Source organism: Sprattus sprattus (assembly GCF_963457725.1).
Source record: "Sprattus sprattus genome assembly, chromosome: 10".
Lineage (NCBI taxonomy): Eukaryota > Metazoa > Chordata > Actinopteri > Clupeiformes > Clupeidae > Sprattus > Sprattus sprattus.
Window position 1 is genome coordinate 2,339,201 of NC_137908.1, and position 20,000 is coordinate 2,359,200.

Here is a 20,000-nt window from a genome sequence, read left to right on the forward strand (position 1 = left end):
GGTGGGAAAATATCAGCAGAAACACACTCTCACACATACATGTACACAAACGCACACACACACACACACACACACACAGAGAACATCTGTTACTGTGACTTCACACACACAGGATGTGCACTCCTGCTCTGTCAATCCTTGTAGGATTTGTCCTGCTTGATAGTCCCTTGAAATGCCAACACATAAAAATCTCTTGGATTAGACTCATCTCCTTTAATAAAACAATAAGTCTTTACGTCACAGTGACAGTTAGGTACTTTTATATAAACCCAATAATACTCCATTTTTTTAAACTTGTTTTAAACTGCTGGCGATGTTGACTTTAGTTGACTTGGTGTTTGAAGCTGTTTGGAGTCTAGGAGTAGCCATGCTAAGATTCTCTCGTTCGCCATTGTAAATCACCCATACTGTCGCATGTGAACATTTTAAACTAAGCAGACCAAAAAAAAGAAAAGATTGGGAAGTGATGATGGTCGTACATGACTGTCCTGCTCTACTGTATAAACTAGCATGTCCAATTGCAGACTTTTTAAAACTGTATTCTATTCCAAATGTGAAAAGGTGTGAGTTGAAGTTTTCAGAAGCACTCCGACTGTTACAGGAATCATGTCCATGCTTGTGTGTGTGTGTGTGTGTGTGTGTGTGTGTGTGTGTGTGTACATGTTTTGCGTTGGAGCCAAACCACGCTCCATCGGCCCACTCTCTGGTTGTGTGAATACTTACGTAAGGACCAGGTCGCCTCGAGCACTTGGTGTGTGTGTGTGTGTGTGTGTGTGTGTGTGTGTGTGTGAGTGTGTGAATGCTTACGTAAGGACCAGGCCGCCTCGAGCACTCGGAAACTAGTTTTACCTCTCCCCCCCCCCGCGGTGGAACTCAAACACTGATCCGCGGGTGTGTGTGTGTGTGTGTGTGTGTGTGTGTGTGTGTGTGTGTGTGTGTGTGTGTGGGGGGGGGCCCAATATAAGACCCAATCGGTGTCTTTTTATGATGAGTTCATCCCTCTTCACCCAGGCTCAAGGAGAGAAGCCTGCCAGGGATTGGGTGGATCACCGAGGCTCCATCATTCACACACTCACACTGAACAGGGGCCACGATCAGGGGCCACGGTCCCCAAACAGACCCTGATTTAATAAAGAAATGCCCATACAAGCTTGGAACTGACTCCAGCCAAGCGGTGTATTAATAGAGTGGATATGCTGAGGCTATTGTGCCCTGGAGTGGTATAATATTTGCCTGTTAGCGTGGTCATAACATCAGCTTGGACAGTGGTTTGCAGTCAATGCCAGGTGTCATCTGTTCTTGTAGGAGAACACACAAACCTTTAGTAAACTAGGGGCCCGTTGTTCATGTGGGGATATGAGGAGATCTCTGATTTCCTATGAACCAGTAAAGGAGGTACCGAAGTTTCTGCGTTTCTAAGTTCCTAAGCAGTCACTCCACACTGAATAAAACCACCAATAGATCATATTATCAGCATTGACATGATGAAGAGCAGAGAGTGGGTAATAATGGCTTGGCATTGACATGATGAAGATGAAGATTGGTTAATAATGACACGATAAAGAGCACAGAGTGGGTAATAATGGCTTGGCTTGGGAAATAAAGTAACAAATAGAAGAACAAACCTCACCAGTGTCAGAGTAACACCCCCCCGTTCCCTTAGCAACCAAAAGCACAGTTTCACTTCTCCCTGAGGGTCCCTGCAGAGCCAGTAATGTCCCCAGCACTTTGATCTCTGTGTTCCTCAGCTGCTCTGCTGTGGAGAATGGGATAGCGCCCCCAAGTGGCTGGGATGTATCCTTGCGGGGATGGAGGGTTGTAGTGTGTTGTATGTAACGTTACTGTACTGTATGCACAGGCTGGTGCTCCTATACAGCCATGTTTCTGCTGGCAGTGCCTTGTGTGTGTGTGTGTGTGTGTGTGTGTGTGTGTGTGTGTGTGTGTGTAGCCCGATGTGATTGTACTGTACAGACTTTCAGACAGACTTTTCTGCCTCGGCTGCAGCATGTGGGAGAGCTTTAGGTCCATATGTCACGAGCCGGGGTCGTGTGTGTGTATGTGTGTGTGTGTGTGTTTGTGTGCGTGTGTGTGTGTGGGAGAGCTGAAGTCCATATGTCACGAGCCCAGGGCCGTTTGACACTTCAGTACAGACTCGGGAGTCCCTGTAGAATCCTGTTGAACACTGGTGTGTGTGTGTGTGTGTGAGAGTGAGTGTGTGAGTGTGTGAGTGTGTGCATGTGCGTGTGGGTAACTTATTTTACCACTCACCCCCTGAAGGATATGTAGGGGATGTGAACGATTGTTGCTGTCTGGCAATCTCTTTTTGTTCATGAGAATCGAATGTGTATAGGTATGTGTAAAGATGTAAAGACAAAAATTAAGAATAAAATAATAAAAATGTCCACCTTTAATCTGATCTTGTTCTGTTGTCGTGAGCCACTCCTCGACTCATAATTATTATTATTATTATATAATTACAATCACAGCATCGCTCTGAATGCTACAGACCAGGTAATACATGTCACACATGAGGCTGATCTTCAGATGGGAAGATGATGAGGAAAAATGTTCGATAGAGTTTGGATTTGAGACCATATGACCACAAGAGAAGGGTCTGCACGTTTGACCAGTAAAGGCTGTAAATAAAGTGGCACCACAGCGGAACAACGTTTGTAAACATGTGTGACAAAGTAAACAAAGATGATGAGCTCACCGCATCTGAGACAGAGAGTGAGAGTGTGGGTCTAGGGGTGCGGTCGTGTCAGTAGTAACTCTAGATGAATGATGAATGCACCAGAGTTGTGATGATAGCGAGGAAGAGTTCATTTGCTAAGACAGATAGCTCCATTTTATTGAATTTATTAAACTAAGAGACACACAGGTCATTAATCTGCTACAGACTGCACTGGATGCACTTATTAACACACTGAACACATCATTAATATACGAAGAGTTCATTTGCAAAGACATATATATAATAATGATAATAATACAACTGTATTTATATAGCTCCTTTCATGCTAAATAATGCCGCTCAAAGGACATGTCAGTCAAACTGCAGTTGGGCTGTTTTGATTAAACAACCCATCTGCAGTTTGACTGACATGTCCTGGAATGCCCAATAAAAACATGATTCATGCAAATCCATTAAAACAGAGATATCTGTCTTTGCAAATGAACTCTTCGTATAGTAATGATGTGTTTAGTGTGTTACGTGCATCTAGTGCAATCTGTAGTAGGTTAAGTACCTGTGTGTCTCTTAGTTGCCTAGGTTACCTACTAGGTTAGCTAGTGATCTTAAACACATGAAGTCACTCCAGACTCCAGTCCTTAGGCAGATACCAGAAACTACCCAAGACATAAAAACTCTTATAAAGTACACAAGAACCTCTCTTAACTCCATGTCCCTCTCCTCTTAAGTACACAAGAACCTCTCTTAACTCCATGCCCCTCTCCTCTTAAGTACACAAGAACCTCTCTTAACTCCATGCCCCTCTCCTCTTAAGTACACAAGAACCTCTCTTAACTCCATGCCCCTCTCCTCTTAAGTACACAAGAACCTCTCTTAACTCCATGCCCCTCTCCTCTTAAGTACACAAGAACCTCTCTTAACTCCATGCCCCTCTCCTCTAAAGTACACAAGAACCTCTCTTAACTCCATGCCCCTCTCCTCTAAAGTACACAAGAACCTCTCTTAACTCCATGTCCCTCTCCTATTCTGTGCGCCCTTGCCCAAAGTGCCCTCCTCTTCAATAAGTCAGCACTCCAAAGCTATGTCTGACGGCAGGTCTCCCAGACCACTGCATGGCTGTGTACACCACATGCATTATGAATGATCCACATAACACACCACATTGAGCAAGGGCCTTTCACAACTCTCCCTTTCTGGCATCTGAGAGAAGAAAGAGCAGGAGAAAGAACAAGAGAGAGAAAGAGAGAGAGAGAGAGAGAGAGTGAGAGAGAGAGAGAGGGAGAGAGAGAGAGGGAGAGAGATGCAAACAGCTGTTCTAAAGACATTTAGATGAGCAAAGTGGATTTAGTCTAATCATAAATATTCCAACTGCTTCTATCCAAATGGTGCACTTCTTCTTCTTTTCGTTTCACTGAAGCGTTTATATGGCAGTTTCCCATTTCATTACACAGTCCTTTGCATTGTTGTTGAAAACTGCAAGGCTCTTTGGGCTGCAGGGGTTGGGTAGTAGGGTGAAGACAAGGCAGTGCTCCATTGTGTGGTCTGCTTCTCCACATTCACAGGTGGCTGGGCCAGTCTTGTAGGACAGGACCATCTGACCAGTGTTAGGACCACATGGCTCGATGTGGAGGTAACATAAAATGGGGAGACCACACAGAGTAAAGGTTTAAAGCAAAAGATAATTTATTAACTGATTAAATGAAAATACTTAAGCATCTGAATGCAATACATATATGAAAATACTTAAGCATCTTTGGATCGTTCTGTTCTTGTTCTGAGGCGGTGTGTGAAGACAATGGTGCACTGAGACAAGACCAGTAAAAACATGTCATCTCTTCGGCTGTTGGAGGTGTCCTCCTTCTGAGTGGCTTTGTAGCCAAATATTCTCTCACGTGGTCTTGAACATTCAGGTCTTTGATTAAGAGTGTAAAATATTATCAATATATTTTAAAAACCTGTTGGGATGCACCAGTCAGCTCCTCTATAAAAGGTAATCATGACTGTCTGGGGCTGGTTCCATTAAATTGTAGAAGAGGTCTGTGACCACGAGAGGGCGCTCTCTTCTTTCACATCCTAAGCTTCATTCTATCGCCCAGTTCTCGCCCTGTTCATTTGGATCTTTTGGTGATCTCTCTCTGTTCTTCCATTTCTCTTAGTTCTGTCTGTCTGTTAGTTCTCTCTCTCTCTCTCTCTCTCTCTCTCTCCCTCTCTCTCTCTCTCTCTCTCTCTCTCTCTCTCTCTCTCTCTCTCTCCCTCTCTGTCGGTTCCATGTGTAATGGGAACAGAGGGTGTTGATGGCTTGAGGGGAGGGATGTTGTTGAAAGTAATGCAATGAATAAAGTCGCTGTTCTTTGCCATGTGATTTTCAGTTTTACAGTTTTGACAACGTGCATGTTTTGAATGAACTAAAGTCATTGTGCGACAGTCTTTTGCCAGCACTGACCCATGTGATGCATAGATCATGAATTTACAACAAGTGGGGGAAAGAAAGACCTACACACACAGCAAGGTTTTATTTCTGGTTACACAGATCCACCGTTACCGTATGATTTACACATGTGTTTACTGTCCCACAGGCCCTGAGGCACTTTGTGTGCACAGCTGATGAAGGACATCAACACGAGTGCGTAAAACACAACATTGTACTTTAACGTTTAACTTGACGCTTCAGCACACTACACTTCCAGTAGTCCACCGAGGGCACACGCTGTTAGGATGTGGCTGTACGTAACTAAAAAGGCGTCCCGCTGATAAAGCCGTCCTTCATTCGACACTGGGGAAAGTGTGACACTCCACAGCAGTACACTATCAGAGCTCCTTTTATGTGTCTCGTGTGAACCTGTGACATGCACATTTTCTTTCTGTTTGTTTTCGCTTGAATTGCCGCGCTGTTTGAGCATCAAGACCACCACTAGAGGGCAGCATCGCTCCAGCAAGACAAACGCTGAGGGGGTCACCAAGGCCGTGTTTTTTTAAGTGTTGGAGTTCAATGACCGATTATTACTTCACAGAAAAGCAGGGAACAGTTCCTCCTCTAGTTCCTAGTTTTTGTGTGCACATGTGACCTGCTAGTGGGCCTCTTCTTCTTCTTCGCTTTCCTCATGAGCAGAAACCCAGAGAGCGCTGAACAGCGAGCCTCCCTCCCACTTCCTTCCAATGCCCAATTTTGGACGAGCCTCTGGTCTCTGGTCAAGGGCACCCCCCCTGTGCCTCTCAAGCTGTGGCCACAACCGTGACACAGGTGTGAGTGTCCATCATAATAGACGAGACCAAATTGAGAGGGACAGGTCCTCAAGAGGCACTATGCTTGATGGACACCCCTAACCCCAATAACCCAGTCCCCCCTCCACCACCACCCCCACCTCTGCCAGATAGCTTTCACAAGTGGCCAGCTGCCAAGGGGTCAGCCCCAAAATGGTGTCAATATGTTATTTGTTGAGGTAAATATAGACGAGACCAGTAAGACTTCTATGAATAGCGCTCACTACGGTCTCAGTGGCAGTGTATGCGTGCCTCAATGCAACCGTGTGAAACACAACTTTGCCCTCTTCTCCCACCGACTCCGAACCTCCAATCAAGGCTGACCCATAACTGGGCCTTAGGGAGCAGGAGACGCATGCACCAAGGTTTATGATTATTATTAATATTATGATTATTATTTCTCTTATGAGTACTGATGCTAAGTATACAAAGATATACGTCCATTCATACAGACACAGAGCCACGATTATTGTGTGATTTACACATTTGTTTACTGTTTGCTCTGTGTGCACAGTTGATGAGGACATCATTTGTTTACTGTTTTACTCTGTTTGCACAGCTGATGAGGACATATAACACAGTAGTCCACCTAGGGCACACGCTGTTGAGAACAAGGACAAGCTTCTTCAGTTGAAAAATGTATTGCATTCAGTCACTTCGTTAGGAGCACAGCAGATTTGGAAAAGTTTGAAATAGTAGGACTGAGGCCACTCGCCAGAATCAATAAGGGCCGGCATAAAAGAAAGACTGTGTATACAATACAAGTATAATATGCTTTACTTTTAGTAGGGGATCCCAATAGGAAAATATCTTTACAATAGGTTAAACAACTGGCCTGACAGATGTCTAGAGTGAATCTGGGTTGTTGCCGACATTGAGCCACCATGGCATCTATGATATACCACGCCCTATGCCGTCCCCCACTTTCTAGGCTGATGACGCGACGCGGAGCCAACAGAAGACGCTCTTAGCAACAAGCAAAGGTATCAAATTGATTTGGACCCATGCTATCGAGACGACGGACTGAGGACGCTCGATGTATTGCTGACACGAATTCCGAAGGCATCTTCTTACAGGCTCTCACAGTTTTTCACCGACTATGGACGCTTTGTCGTGAGTTGAGATCGGCCTATCCAGCAATAATAAATCTCTTAACCAGTCCGGAGCACGGACGACTATTTGGCTAGCTAGCGTTAGCTATTCTTGCTAACAAGCTAGTTAGCGATAGCTGGCTTAGAGAGCTGTCTTATCTAGCACTCAGCTAGCTGGCTAACAAGAAAAACTGTCTACCCTTGGAATTTGCACATTCGACTTTTCTGCCTAGTTGGGATGGTTCTCTGGATTGATGAAACAATCCACAATCAGAGCGAGGCACGGAGTACCTGGGGCCGACAGTGTTGTATTTCTTGGACTCTTACTATTTTTCTCTTAAGGAGCGGTGCTTATGTGGACGACTGTTTTTGCACTGCTGCTAGTTGACGGAAACTGATCTCTTATCCATGGAACTTGGTTGGCATCAAGTTGTTGAAAACAAAGCGGTGCACGTTCTGAGAAAACGCTCAGGGAAACAAGTAGCCATAACTACGATAAGCGGATTAACCTCGGCGAAAATAGGTTAACTCGCTATCTAGTCAATTGCCACAGTGGTAACTTTCTTGCTACTTATTCAGCCATAATAGCTAACTAACATTGGATAAACACTGATCAGGATATAATTTCTAGTCGACCACTGTTGGCGTTGAAAAGAAGTGCACGGGAGAAGCTGCTTATGAAGTTGCCAGTGATCATTGAGCTGGATGAGAGTTGCATTATTCATTAGGAATTAAGTTTTCACAGACCACTTAGTGCCTTCAACTGTGGTCACCCCTATCTTCCCTTACTTGATAGGTCAGCTTTCATGAACACTTAATGTAACCAACTCAGGTAAAGAAGTTGATCTTGTTAATAACGTAAGCGGTAGTTGTCAAGGCGTCTGTGGCAAGTGTTGAATTTACGTTGATTTGTAAATCATGAACGGTTGGGAAACAATTTAGTAACAAGCCGTTTATTCCACCTGAAACCACGGGCTTATCTGAAGAGCTGCACCAACGGATCATGCAAATTCTCTGAACGGGGAAACTGGACATACTTGCCCTGCTGCTGAAACAAACAACCACTCATTGATTGGGATGTTTTTCGTCAGAACATATTCCAAAAAGTTTCTTCAGGCGGGGGATACGAACTGCATTTTTTACAACCTCCAAATGGACTCTTATCCTGTAAACACATTTTATCAGTTTTTATATTAGTTATTGATTTAACTCATCCCCTCAACATTTTTCCTGGACTTAATTTGATGCTGGGTTGTATGCCTAACTGCAACCATGATGATTTTAAGCAGAAAGCCAGACGGCGGTCCCATCACTGCAGGTAACGTCATCCTCTGTGTCATTATCCTTTTATTAATTGTCTCCATTTTCTGGTCAGTGCCAGCATGCGAGAACTTTGCCTGGTTGCCTTGTTACAGGACTATTGTTGCGTGGCCCTTCCGGGTCCATACGGAACCATTGCTGCTTCTGTGTTTGGTGCCTTGGGGGTGTTGAGTGATAAACAAAGCCAGTTTGTCCTGCACGCAGTGCGAGTCCTTACACTGATTGCCCAAGTATTGGCGATTAGCATAGGTCAGACTGTGATGTCACAATCACAGCTTTGTTGGCCTGCTAAACTACGCTGTGGTGGACGAACATAAACAAAACAAAAAGTATAGAAACATTTTCACTTTCTCGTCCGGCTGTTGATGCGAGCACGTCGAACTCAAGCATGTGCAGTAAGTGTGATCGTAGAGAAGGCTTTAAACCTTAAGTCAGCAGTTATTTCACTCTGTGTGTGCGTGCGTGTATGCTCCGATCTGTCATATTGTCGTCAATTGCAGCTGTTCAGATTTATGAACGGGATTATTATGAACGGGAACAAACTCCAGGGGTACGTTCTGTATTAAGACGCCTAATCTTTATCCCATTGACCTGACAGGCGTCTTCAATGGGCAAATCTCTGCCTCGGCAATCGTCTTGAAATATGTTCACCTGCATTAGATAATACGCAGTGACACTGACACCATATTACCTAACACGTAATACCGATAAAAGCATGCCATAGTCACGGTAGCATCGACACACTGCAGAGGGTTAAACTGAGACAACACAAGACAGACATGTTGTGAAATGGGCCTCATTTGTCGTCCTCTGGAGCCTAATGTTTTCTGAAGTGTCTTTTGCAAGCCCGTGCATGTTGCTGCCGAGCTGCGTGCGCGGCGCGCCGGTGTCTGTCCCTGTCTCGTGGCCGCCGCGGGGCCGAGCTCCCGGTGCCGCTGGAGGCGGTGGTGCGAGCGAGTCATTCTCTCTCGCAGACAGACTGTAGCGCTAATGAGAGGCGGCTAGCGCTGGGCTGTCCCCGGCTGGCAGGGCTCATCCTCTCCTGAGAGTCTGTTTCTGTTGGCATGGAGGTGGAAGCAGACTGGGCTCTGACGTATGTACCTGCTGCGTGGTAACGCCCCCCCCCTCCTCAACCCGAGGCTTTCATAAAGCTGCTTGATGCACCAGCTGCCCACTTTAGCCAGGGTGTGAGACGGGGCAAGGACACACACACACACACACACACACACAGGTAGCACAGCCAGGGTGTGAGACAGGAGGCAAGGACACTTACACACTTGCACAGGTAGCACAGCGCAGAGCAGGACGGATATGGATACCTGATCACCTCGCTCGCTCGCTGCTGGGCTTTTCCACTCTTTCGTGTCCCCTTTGCTTTGGGGTTTTGAGTTTCTTTCTTTTTCTGTGGATGTGTTTGGATGGTGGCACGCTGATCTGAATGCCCGTGTTTTTCCTCAACCACGCAGCGAGACATGGGGACGGCCTCTATGACTCCTACATGCGCACGGACCACATAGTCAACGAGAACGCCGCCGACCTCAACGGACACAGCCCCGCCGGACTCCCCCCGCTCCCCAAACACTCCGTAAGTACACACACACACACCTCACTACACACACACACACCTCACTACACACACACACTACACACACTTCCTCTCTCCGCTTCCCAGCTCCTGGCCCCGTCCGGGACATCCTCGGGGTCAGTGGCACATGGCTCTCCTCCAGGCTTGGGTTGTGTGTGTGTGTGGGGGGTGTGTGTGTGTGTGTGTGTGTCCGTCCGTCCGTCTGGGGGGGGCCAGACTGGTGTAGCTGCCAGACTGGATTCCCTATGTGGCCAGTCAGTTGAGCAGGAAGCTTTTCTGAATAGATTGTTGGGAATAAGTGGACTTGAAAATTTGACCCACTAACACATGAAACGGGCTGTGTGTCTGTGTGACTGTGTCTGTGTGTGTGTGTGTGTGTGTGTGTGTGTGTGTGTGTGTGTGGTGTGTGTGTGTGCTGGTTCTGCCTCTGCCCAGGCACTAAGAACGACACAGTTGTCATTCCTGTGGCTCTGTGCTCTAGGCAGGCAAGCACACACACACAGTTGTCATGTATGCCATTTGTCATTTCCCCAATCACACCGGGCATTCCTGTGTTGGTGGGTGGGTGGATGGGTGGGTGGGTGTGTGTGTGTGTGTGTGTGTTGCATTTGTGTGTGTGTTGTTGGGTTTTTGTACATGTGCCTGTTGTTGAGTTTGTGTGTGTGTGTGTGTGTGTGTGAGTATATCAAGCTGTGGCTTGCTCACACTCGTCATCTCTCTGGCATGTGCCTGCTGCTGCTGTTTTGCAGACACACACACACACACACACACACACACACACACACACACACACACACACGTCGGGGTGGGCATCCTTCTCAGCTGAGCTGTGGTCCCTGCTGGATGCTCCCACACCCTCTCTCTATTTATACCCCTTGCAGTGGAAATGAGCCGCTGGTATAATCAGCCTGGTGTGTGTGTGCGTGTGTGTGTGTGTGTGTGTCTGTGTGTGTGTGTGTGTGTGTGTGTGTGTGTGTGTGGTGTGCGTGTGTGAGCCGCTGGTATAAGCAGCCCGGCCAGGCGGTCCCTGTCTTGGATACATTATGTCTTTCATTTTGAGGTGCGCCCCATTTATCTTCCTGCCTGTCTCATCGATTCCCCTTCAGCCGGCTCCTTCGTCCCCGTACAGTTACGCAACGCTGCGACGCCGTCCCGTCCCCTTCGTTTGCGCTGATAGATGAGCTTCGTTATCGAGGGTGCCGCGGCGCTTTGGCGTAGTGCTGAGCGGTGCGCGACACAGCGCTAGCTCTTCAGGCGCCCGGAAGCGCCGGGCTGACCGTCAGATGATCTTGCTCAAACACCCAATACGCTATCTCCGCTCTGTGTGATGTGGGGCTGGACCAGGGAACTGTGTGTGTGTGTGTGTGTGTGTGTGTGTGTGTGTGTGTGCTACCTCCGCTCCCCGAGTGCCTCAGTCTTAATTGCCCCCCCTGTCAGCCTCCACTCCCTAGCATTGCCAAACACCCCATCAGCCTAACCCCACGTAATTAAAAGAAATCTGTGTGTGTGTTGGGGGGCTACTGTGTTTAAACCCTACATGAAGCCATTTCCACTGGAGAGGTTTCGTGGCGAGGATGATCATGATGGAGTGTGTGTGTCTGTCTGGGGAGACGAGACGAGACAGACGGACAGCCAGCAGGTTTATTCGGCCGGCCCCTTCAGTATCCCTCTCCTGTGCCAAGCCTATTTTGGTGTTTTGGTCTGGCCTCTCTTCTTCATCTGACGCTCTCTCTCTCTCGCTCTTCCTCCTTCCCTTCCTCTCCCCCTCCTTCCCTCCCTCTCTCTCTCTCTCTCTCTCTCTCTCTCTCTCTCTCTCTCTCTCTCTCTCTCTCTCTCTCTCTCTCTCTCTCTCTCTCTTCCTCCCTCTCCCCCTCCTTCCCTCTCTCTGTCTCACTCTCTATCTCTCTCTCTCTATCCATTCAGTCTATTTATTTTACAAATATGAGCTTTATATGACCGTTGATACTCGTTCGCACTAATTGAGTATCAGAAAAATTAGCCAATAAAAGTGTTCTCTCCATCTCTCTCTTTCTCTCTCTTCATCTCTCTCTCGCTCTCCCTGCAGAGTAACTTTATTGCAGAGTTTTATCGAGCTGACCTCTTTTCCGCGTGCGCCCTCTTTGACACGGCCTCACACACACACACACACACACACACACGCACACACACGGCCTCTATCAGCTCTGCAGCCCATTGTCCTCTTAACAGGATTGTGCAGCTTGGACTAATTTAAACATTGGGCAGGATAACACCGGCTAGTTAATGGATTAGCCACTCACACACACACACACACACACGCATACATTCCGTGTGTGTTTTCATTTTCTCCAAGCCTGATCCAGTGGGTTGTCTCCCGGTGTCCTCGAACATGTAAAGTTGCTCTAAATGTCCTTCCACATCTCCACCCTGTAATCTTGAGGGTGAGGGGGAGTTTTCTTTCCACCAGTGAAATCTGTTGAAATGGCCGAGGCAACGACTCGACAAGAGATCTCTCTCTCTCTCCTCTCGGCCTCTGTGATGGTCTTTAGCTCCCTGCGTGTGTGTGTGTGTGTGTGTGTGTGTGTGTAGGTGACGGCCGTTTCTCTGTGATGGGTTTGAGCTCCCAGTGTGTGTGTGGAGGTGACAGCCGTTTCTCTGTGATGGTCTTAAGCTCCCTGTGTGTGTGTGTGTGTGTGTGAGAGTGTGTGTGTGTGTGTGTGAGGTGACGGCCGTTTCTCTGTGCCATCTCACCTCGGTGTGTGTTCGCCCGCAGGCCTTGTGTGCTCACATCCTGTTCTACCAGTTTGGCATCTTCTTGTCTGGTCCAACCCACGTCTGTCACACACACACACACACACACACACACTCCTGCCACATCTCCCCTAGCAACAGCACACTCCCCTCAGAGCAGCCTGTATCCAGCCAAGCACGAGTGGGCTGTGTGTGTGTGTGTGGGTGTGTGTGACTGTGTGACTGTGTTTAGGAGAAAGGGCTCCCTGGTTTTGACAGAGTGGCATGTGCCAGGTATTGATGAAGCGTGCGTGTGTGTCCTGATTAAACCCGGTCACCCACTGCTAATCAATGGCTAGATCTGTAGCGCTGCTAACAGATAGCTTGGCTCTGTAGCGCTGGCTAGTGCTGCTAACAGATAGCTTGGCTCTGGAGCGCTGGCTAGTGCTGCTAACAGATAGCTTGGCTCTGGAGCACTGTAGCGCTGGCTAGTGCTGCTAACAGATAGCTTGGCTCTGGAGCACTGTAGCGCTGGCTAGTGCTGCTAACAGATAGCTTGGCTCTGGAGCGCTGTAGCGCTGGCTAGATCTGTAGCGCTGCTAACAGATAGCTTGGCTCTGGAGCGCTGTAGCGCTGGCTAGTGTAAAACTGGAACAGGAGACGCCCTGCTGACACTGAACTGGGCCGCCCTCAAACACACTCATGACTGCCATTTCATTGTGTGTGTGTGTGTGTGTGTGTGATTAACATGGAACATAACGTCAACATATGCATATATATGCATACACACACACACAAACGGTGCCAGCTGTAGTTTCCCCCACTGTCAAAGTGTTCTGACTGTCCATTTACATCATAAATATTTCCATACTGTTACAAGCCTGGCTCAGGGCATGGAACAGAGACGGGAATGCCACACTTTCAGGAACGATGTATATATTATATTTATTAAAGTAAATCAAACTGAACAGAATGGTTTAAGTAAAGTCAGTATTGAAGTAGTAATTGGAAAATAAAAGTGTCAGCAATCAGTATTGTGAGGTGAAGTGAATAAGCAAAACAAAGTCGGTGCGGGGGAGACGAAGCAGCGGCGGCCTCCTCTAGTCTCATCTGACGCGCTTTTATGGTCCCGACCGGGAAGCAATTAGGGCAACACCCAACACCTGCGCCCCGCTCACCTGTATGAGATAGATGAAGCACACAGAGGAGGAGGAGCCAGGCAAAGCCGTGACAATACTGATGTGTTATATGAGAAACAAGTGTTACATGCCATTCTGATGTGTGACTACTCTCTGTCATACCCACGGCACATGACACGGCACATGACACGACCCATAACGAATATAACATGTTTAGTCATGCTTACCCATCTATGGTCCCCAGCTTAGCCATCTATGGTCCCCAGTGTCCCTACAGTCTGTGTGCTTGCCTCTTTAGACTGTGAATAAGCCCATGATGATAACGTCTATGGCCCCCAGCTTAGACGTCTATGGTCCCCTGCTTAGACGTCTATGGTCCCCTGCTTAAACATCTATGGTCCCCAGTGTCCTAACAGTCTGTGTGCTTGCCTCTCTAGACTGTGAATAAGCCCATGATGGAGACGTCTATGGTCCCCAGCTTAGACGTCTATGGTCCCCAGCTTAGACGTCTATGGTCCCCTGCTTAAACATCTATGGTCCCCAGTGTCCTAACAGTCTGTGTGCTTGCCTCTCTAGACTGTGAATAAGCCCGTGATGGAGACGTCTATGGTCCCCAGCTTAGACGTCTATGGTCCCCAGTGTCCTAACAGTCTGTGTGCTTGTGTGTTCCCTTGGTCTCTGTAGACTGTGAATAAGCCCATGATGAAGGACCACCATGGAGCTCGCACTGGCCAGATGAAGGTGAAGTACCTCTACGAGGACGCCTACAACCGCAAGCTGAGCGCCGCGGGCCAGCAGAACGGCATCGCCGGCGTTGCCATGGGCAACGGCGTGCCGGCGGGCGTGAAGAGCCAGCCCTCGCTCGCCAAGGAGCGCAGCGTGGACAGCAACGGCTCGGCCAAGTCCAGCGACACCACCACCCCCTCCTCCGGCGCCGCGAAGACTACGGCCAGGCCCGCCGGCACGCTGAACCCGGACCAGGCGCTGAAGCAGTACCGGCTGCAGCTCACGCCGCTGGAGCTGCAGGAGATCCACAGCTACCCCGACGTCTACTTCCTGGGGCCCAACGCCAAGAAGATCCAGAGCGTGGCGGGCGGCTCCAACAACAACGGCTACGACGACGACCAGGGCGGCTACATCCACGTGCCTCACGACCACCTGGCCTACCGCTACGAGTTCCTCAAGGTCATCGGCAAGGGCAGCTTCGGCCAGGTGGCCAAGGTGTACGACCACAAGCTGCACCAGCACCTGGCGCTGAAGATGGTGCGCAATGAGAAGCGCTTCCACCGTCAGGCTGCCGAGGAGATCCGCATCCTGGAGCACCTGCGCAAGCAGGACAAGACGGGCGCGCTGAACGTGGTGCACATGGTGGAGCACTTCACCTTCCGCAACCACATCTGCATGACCTTCGAACTCCTCAGCATGAACCTCTACGAGCTCATCAAGCGCAACAAGTTCCAGGGCTTCAGCCTGCCCCTGGTGCGCAAGTTCGCCCACTCCATCCTGCAGTGCCTGGAGGCGCTCCACCGCAACAAGATCATCCACTGCGACCTCAAGCCCGAGAACATCCTGCTCAAGCAGCAGGGCCGCAGCGGCATCAAGGTCATCGACTTCGGCTCCAGCTGCTTCGACCACCAGCGCGTCTACACCTACATCCAGTCGCGCTTCTACCGCGCGCCCGAGGTCATCCTGGGCTCGCGCTACGGCATGCCCATCGACATGTGGAGCTTTGGCTGCATCCTGGCCGAGCTGCTGACGGGCTACCCGCTCTTCCCCGGCGAGGACGAGGGCGACCAGCTGGCCTGCATGATGGAGGTGCTGGGCATGCCGCCGCAGAAGCTTCTGGAACAGTCCAAGCGCGCCAAGAACTTCATCAACTCCAAGGGGCACCCGCGCTACTGCACGGCCAGCACGCTGGCCAACGGCGCCGTGGTGCTCAACGGCACGCGCTCCCGCCGCGGCAAGATGCGCGGCCCGCCCGGCAGCAAGGAGTGGGTCACCGTGCTCAAGGGCTCGGACGACCCCACCTTCATCGACTTCCTGAAGAAGTGTCTGGACTGGGACCCGGCCACGCGCATGACGCCCGTGCAGGCCATGCGCCACCCCTGGCTCTACAAGCGGCTGCCCAAGCCCGTGCCCGCGGGTGGCGCCGGCACCGAGAAGACGCTGGTGCCCAAGCGGTCGACTACGGAGCACAGCACCTCGTTCCCCAGCATCATCTCCAAGGTGCCCCCCCCGGGCATCGCGCCCGCCACCAGCAAACTGCGGACCAACATGATGGGCGACTCGGGCGGGAGTATACCGCTACGCACTGTGCTTCCCAAACTCGTCTCGTAGAGTTGCGCCCCCCACCCCCCCAACCCCTCTACCCCCTGCAGGGACATGGACAGGTTTTATAGTGTTGGGTTTTAGACTCTTTTTTTTTGTTTTTGATTTTTTTGTTTTTGTTTTGTACGGTTCGAGTGGCAACACTCAGCGGTTTTAAACACTTTTAATGTGAGCCAGCAAGCTAAAAAAGTTAAAAAAAAAAAAAGGACATGATAAAAAAAAAAAAAGTTTTATACTAAGTTTCAACGATGCTGTGTTTTGTTTTCATCCAACTGCCTTTGTGAAGGTATGTGAGTTTTTAAAAGGTTCCTCGGGAGGATAATGCTGTTGAGGTGAATTTGGGTGAAACTTGTTGATGCTGTTTGTCTGTTCGCACCCTGCATGGGCAGGATTTTACACTACTCTTTCTACTCAAGTCACGTTAGCACTCTTTAGTCTACGACACACCTTCACTCACACACACACACACACACACACACACACACACACACACACCTTCTATGCTGTACATCTCCACACTCTTAAGGGCTGACTGTTATGTGAACTTTAAAGGGCTTAGCAGAGACTGGTCAGACGAGTAGCACCCTGTGAGGTGTTGCTTTAGTGTGCTTACTAATATCTGACCGGTTAAGTGTTCTATCTAGGACCCTGAGGGATCTAAAGGATCTAGGACCCTGAGGGATCTAAAGGATCTAGGACCCTAAAGCATCTAGGACCCTAAACGATCTAAATGATCTAGGACCCTAAGGGATCTAAAGGATCTAGGACCCTGAGGGATCTAAAGGATCTAGGACCCTGAGGGATCTAAAGCCTGTTGTGTTTTTTTTTAAGGCGCCCCGTAGCCCAAAGTACACAGAGAGAAAAGTAGCACAACCTTTAGCAGTGAGTCAGCCTTACGTTCTCTTGTCGTCTCTTCTCCTCCTCCTCCACTTGCATGTGGGCCTGGTATCTGGCGTTACCGTGTGAGTCTATTCCTGTCTCCAGCGGTGAGCCCCAGGGGCCAGTCTTAGCAGCGACGTGTGTGTGTGTGTGTGTGTGTGTGTGTGTGTGTGTGTGAGAGAGAGAGAGAGAGGTCATCAGGTTTGTTCTGTTTTAAAGTCTTCTTCTTTGGGCCTCCTAAAGGTGTGTCTGTGATCCCACTCTGAACTTCCCTCAAGGGGTTAGCTCTGGCAGTGGAAGAAGGTCTGCATGGCACCTGAGGGGGCAGTAAGTGGCCGCTGGGCATGGGGGTGGGGTAGGGTGGAGGGTGGAGGGTGCCCCGTGATCTGAGTGAAGGGAAAGGAAGTAGTCAAGTCGGTCTGGTGAGTGATGAACTCTGGGAAGTGTGTTTGAGGAAAGGCAGACAGCCGGACAGACAGACAGACAGACAGACAGACTAGCTAGCTAGCGTTAGTTTAGCGCGCTAACCATCTGCTTGCACCTGGCAAAGCGACTACTTGGCAAACGTGTTACCGTAGTAACCGAGAGGTTAGTCCCTTCCTTCTTGGCGATGGAGGTCGGGAGCGTCGGGTTGGGTCGGGACCGGATCTGTCCAGACTCGGTTATTCCTGTCCTGTTCCGTCCCGTCCTGTCCCGTCCCTCCCCCTGAAGTAATCCCCCCCCCCCCCCCAGACACACCCTTCATGTGGGGCGCCTGGCCAGGGCCAGCTAGGGTGTGTTCCAAATCACCCCCTGCCTGCTAGCCTGCTGTCAGGAGGCATTGTGGGTAGCCTCCCAGTGTCTCCTGCTGGGTTGTGTGTGTGTGTGTATGTGTGTGTGTGTGTGTGTGCGCGCCTCTCGCTGTGACCAAGTTGCCCCCTCCCCCCCCTCTTTGCTGTGGCAGAGTGGAGAGGCTTCTCCTGTTATCGCTCCCATGCTAAGAAGAAAGATGGCTGCCCTCTCTGGAAAAGGACCTGACCCTCCCTCTCCCTCTCTCCCTCGCCAGGGACCCTCCACACTCGGCTAGCGCCTGATCTGCGTGGCACACCTCCCTCTTCGGCGTAGCCATCTCCTACCACAAAGGGCTTCGATCGTACCAGAGCAGTCCAGCAGTTAGCACTCTTCCGGTCTGTCTAGTCTGATCAGATGGCTGTCTTACTAGTGTGCACTCTGGCTGTCTTACTAGTGTGCACTCTGGCTGTCTTACTAGTGTGCACTCTGGCTGTCTTACTAGTGTGCACTCTGGCTAAGTGTTTTTAAGAGGAAAGCATGTTCTGGTTTAATAGCTCATGTTGACATGAGAGAGTAGACGGAGATCAATGCCTTCTTGTCTTTTTTTAAATCACGTTTTTGTGACCGTCAGTTGAGCATTGAATGCAAGGAGACCTGGGTAGAGCAGTGGTTTCTTAGAGGAACTAGTGATGAGGGGCATGACTGTTGGAAACTAGAGGTATGCCCTCCGGGTCGACGGCGTGTTGGAACCTGTGGACCAAGGTTAAGGTTAAGGGTGAGGGGTCAGGAGTTCACCAGGTGTTCAGTGTGGGGAGCGTTTAGCCTGCTGCATATTTCAGGTCAATGCCTAAGGCTTCTTAGAGAGCGACCGTCACTGTTGTTAGGTCCAAAGACCTTCTCAGGTCCTCCCCACCCCACTGTGAGACGGCGTTAGGAGGTGACGTGTGTGTGTGTGTGTATGTGTGTGTGTGTGTGTGTGGAAAGAGAGGAGTGTATTCCAGACGTAATAGGGTTCCCAGGTACAGTCGATGATTATGGTGCTTCCAACTCCTGAGCTGGACTTCAGGGGAAACCGTGACCAACAGAACAGAACACAGGGCAGTGTGTGTGTGTGTGAGCATGTTAGCGTGTGTGTGTGCTCCAGACCCTGTCATCTGGGAGTGTGTGTCTCAGGAGACCGAGGGGAACATCCACTGTGGTCAGTCTACCTCCGCAATAAAGCTGAATCAGATCTCAACCTCAGTCACCGACCGGCCGGAGTCAAAGACCGGCTCCCTGTCCCTTCTCTCTCTCTCTCACAGCTTTCTCTCCAAAACAAACATCAAGTGATGAGTGACAACTCTCTCTCTCTTTATCTCTCTCTCTAGCCATCTCTCTCTCTTTCTCATCCTCTCTCTCTCTTTCTCATCCTCTCTCTCTCTCTCTAGCCCTCTCTTTCTCTTTCTCTCTCTCTCTGGTTCTCTCCCTCCGTCTATCTTTTATCTCTCTCTCTTTCTCTCTCTCTCTCTCTGTTAGTGGTACACAGCTCCCTCGTCCAGAGGGGGCCGTCCAATCCTGTGCCTTCAACCAATCCCACTTGATGAGACTCAGCTCTGCGCATTAGGGACTTTGACTCTCTTATCTCTCTCTCTGGTTTTCTCTTTCTTCTGTTCGAGTGCGGTGTGTGTCGCCTCACCATGACGATGAGGTTTTAAAACGAAGCGATAGACACGGAGACACAGAGCTGTATAATGTATGGTGTGTGTGTGTGTGTGTGATGTCATGACACAGAGCTGTATAATGTATGGTTTAAATGTCATTGGTTTCCTTTTCCCAGCCGTTGTTTGTGTTGATAGATGTTGGGCCCCGGTTTTCAGAGCATGAGAAAATCAAAATGTATACAAGGACTCGGTGACCATGACGACGTGGATAATGACAATTGTGTAAAGTAACCAAAATGAGCTTGTATTAGTTCTTACTATTTTCTTTTTCTAAAGAAAAATAAAAAGTCAATAACATGAATTGATCTCTTTGTCCTTGAGAGCTGTGTGCTGTGTGTGTGTGTGTGCTCTGAGTGTTCCGTGTGTGTGTTCCGTGTGTGTGTGTGTGTGTGTGTGTGTGTGTGTGTGTGTGTGTGTGTGTGTGTGTGTGTGTGTGTGAGGGGGGTTGTCTGAGGTTTCTTTCTGCTGACACACTGCTGCTGCCTTTAAAGTGTGTGTTTCATGTCAAGGTCAGAGTTGTGACAA

At 49.4% G+C, this 20,000-nt stretch overlaps 1 protein-coding gene across 1 annotated transcript; it reads left to right on the forward strand.

Annotated features, from left to right (window-relative positions):
- The first annotated feature begins 6,979 nt into the window (after positions 1-6,979).
- dyrk3 (dual specificity tyrosine phosphorylation regulated kinase 3) lies at positions 6,980-19,762 on the forward strand. Its single transcript, XM_080846222.1, has 3 exons — positions 6,980-8,362; positions 9,831-9,949; positions 14,482-19,762. The coding sequence occupies exons 1-3, from the start codon at positions 8,317-8,319 to the stop codon at positions 16,132-16,134; spliced, it is 1,818 nt and encodes a 605-aa protein (XP_080702348.1). The 5' UTR covers positions 6,980-8,316; the 3' UTR covers positions 16,135-19,762.
- Positions 19,763-20,000: the final 238 nt, after the last annotated feature.

Coding starts and splice junctions, on each gene's coding strand:
- dyrk3 (XM_080846222.1), top strand. CDS start 8,317: ATGATGATTTTAAGCAGAAAGCCAGACGGCGGTCCCATCACTGCAG. Junction 8,363..9,830: donor CGGCGGTCCCATCACTGCAG/GTAACGTCATCC, acceptor TCAACCACGCAG/CGAGACATGGGGACGGCCTC. Junction 9,950..14,481: donor CCCCGCTCCCCAAACACTCC/GTAAGTACACAC, acceptor TGGTCTCTGTAG/ACTGTGAATAAGCCCATGAT.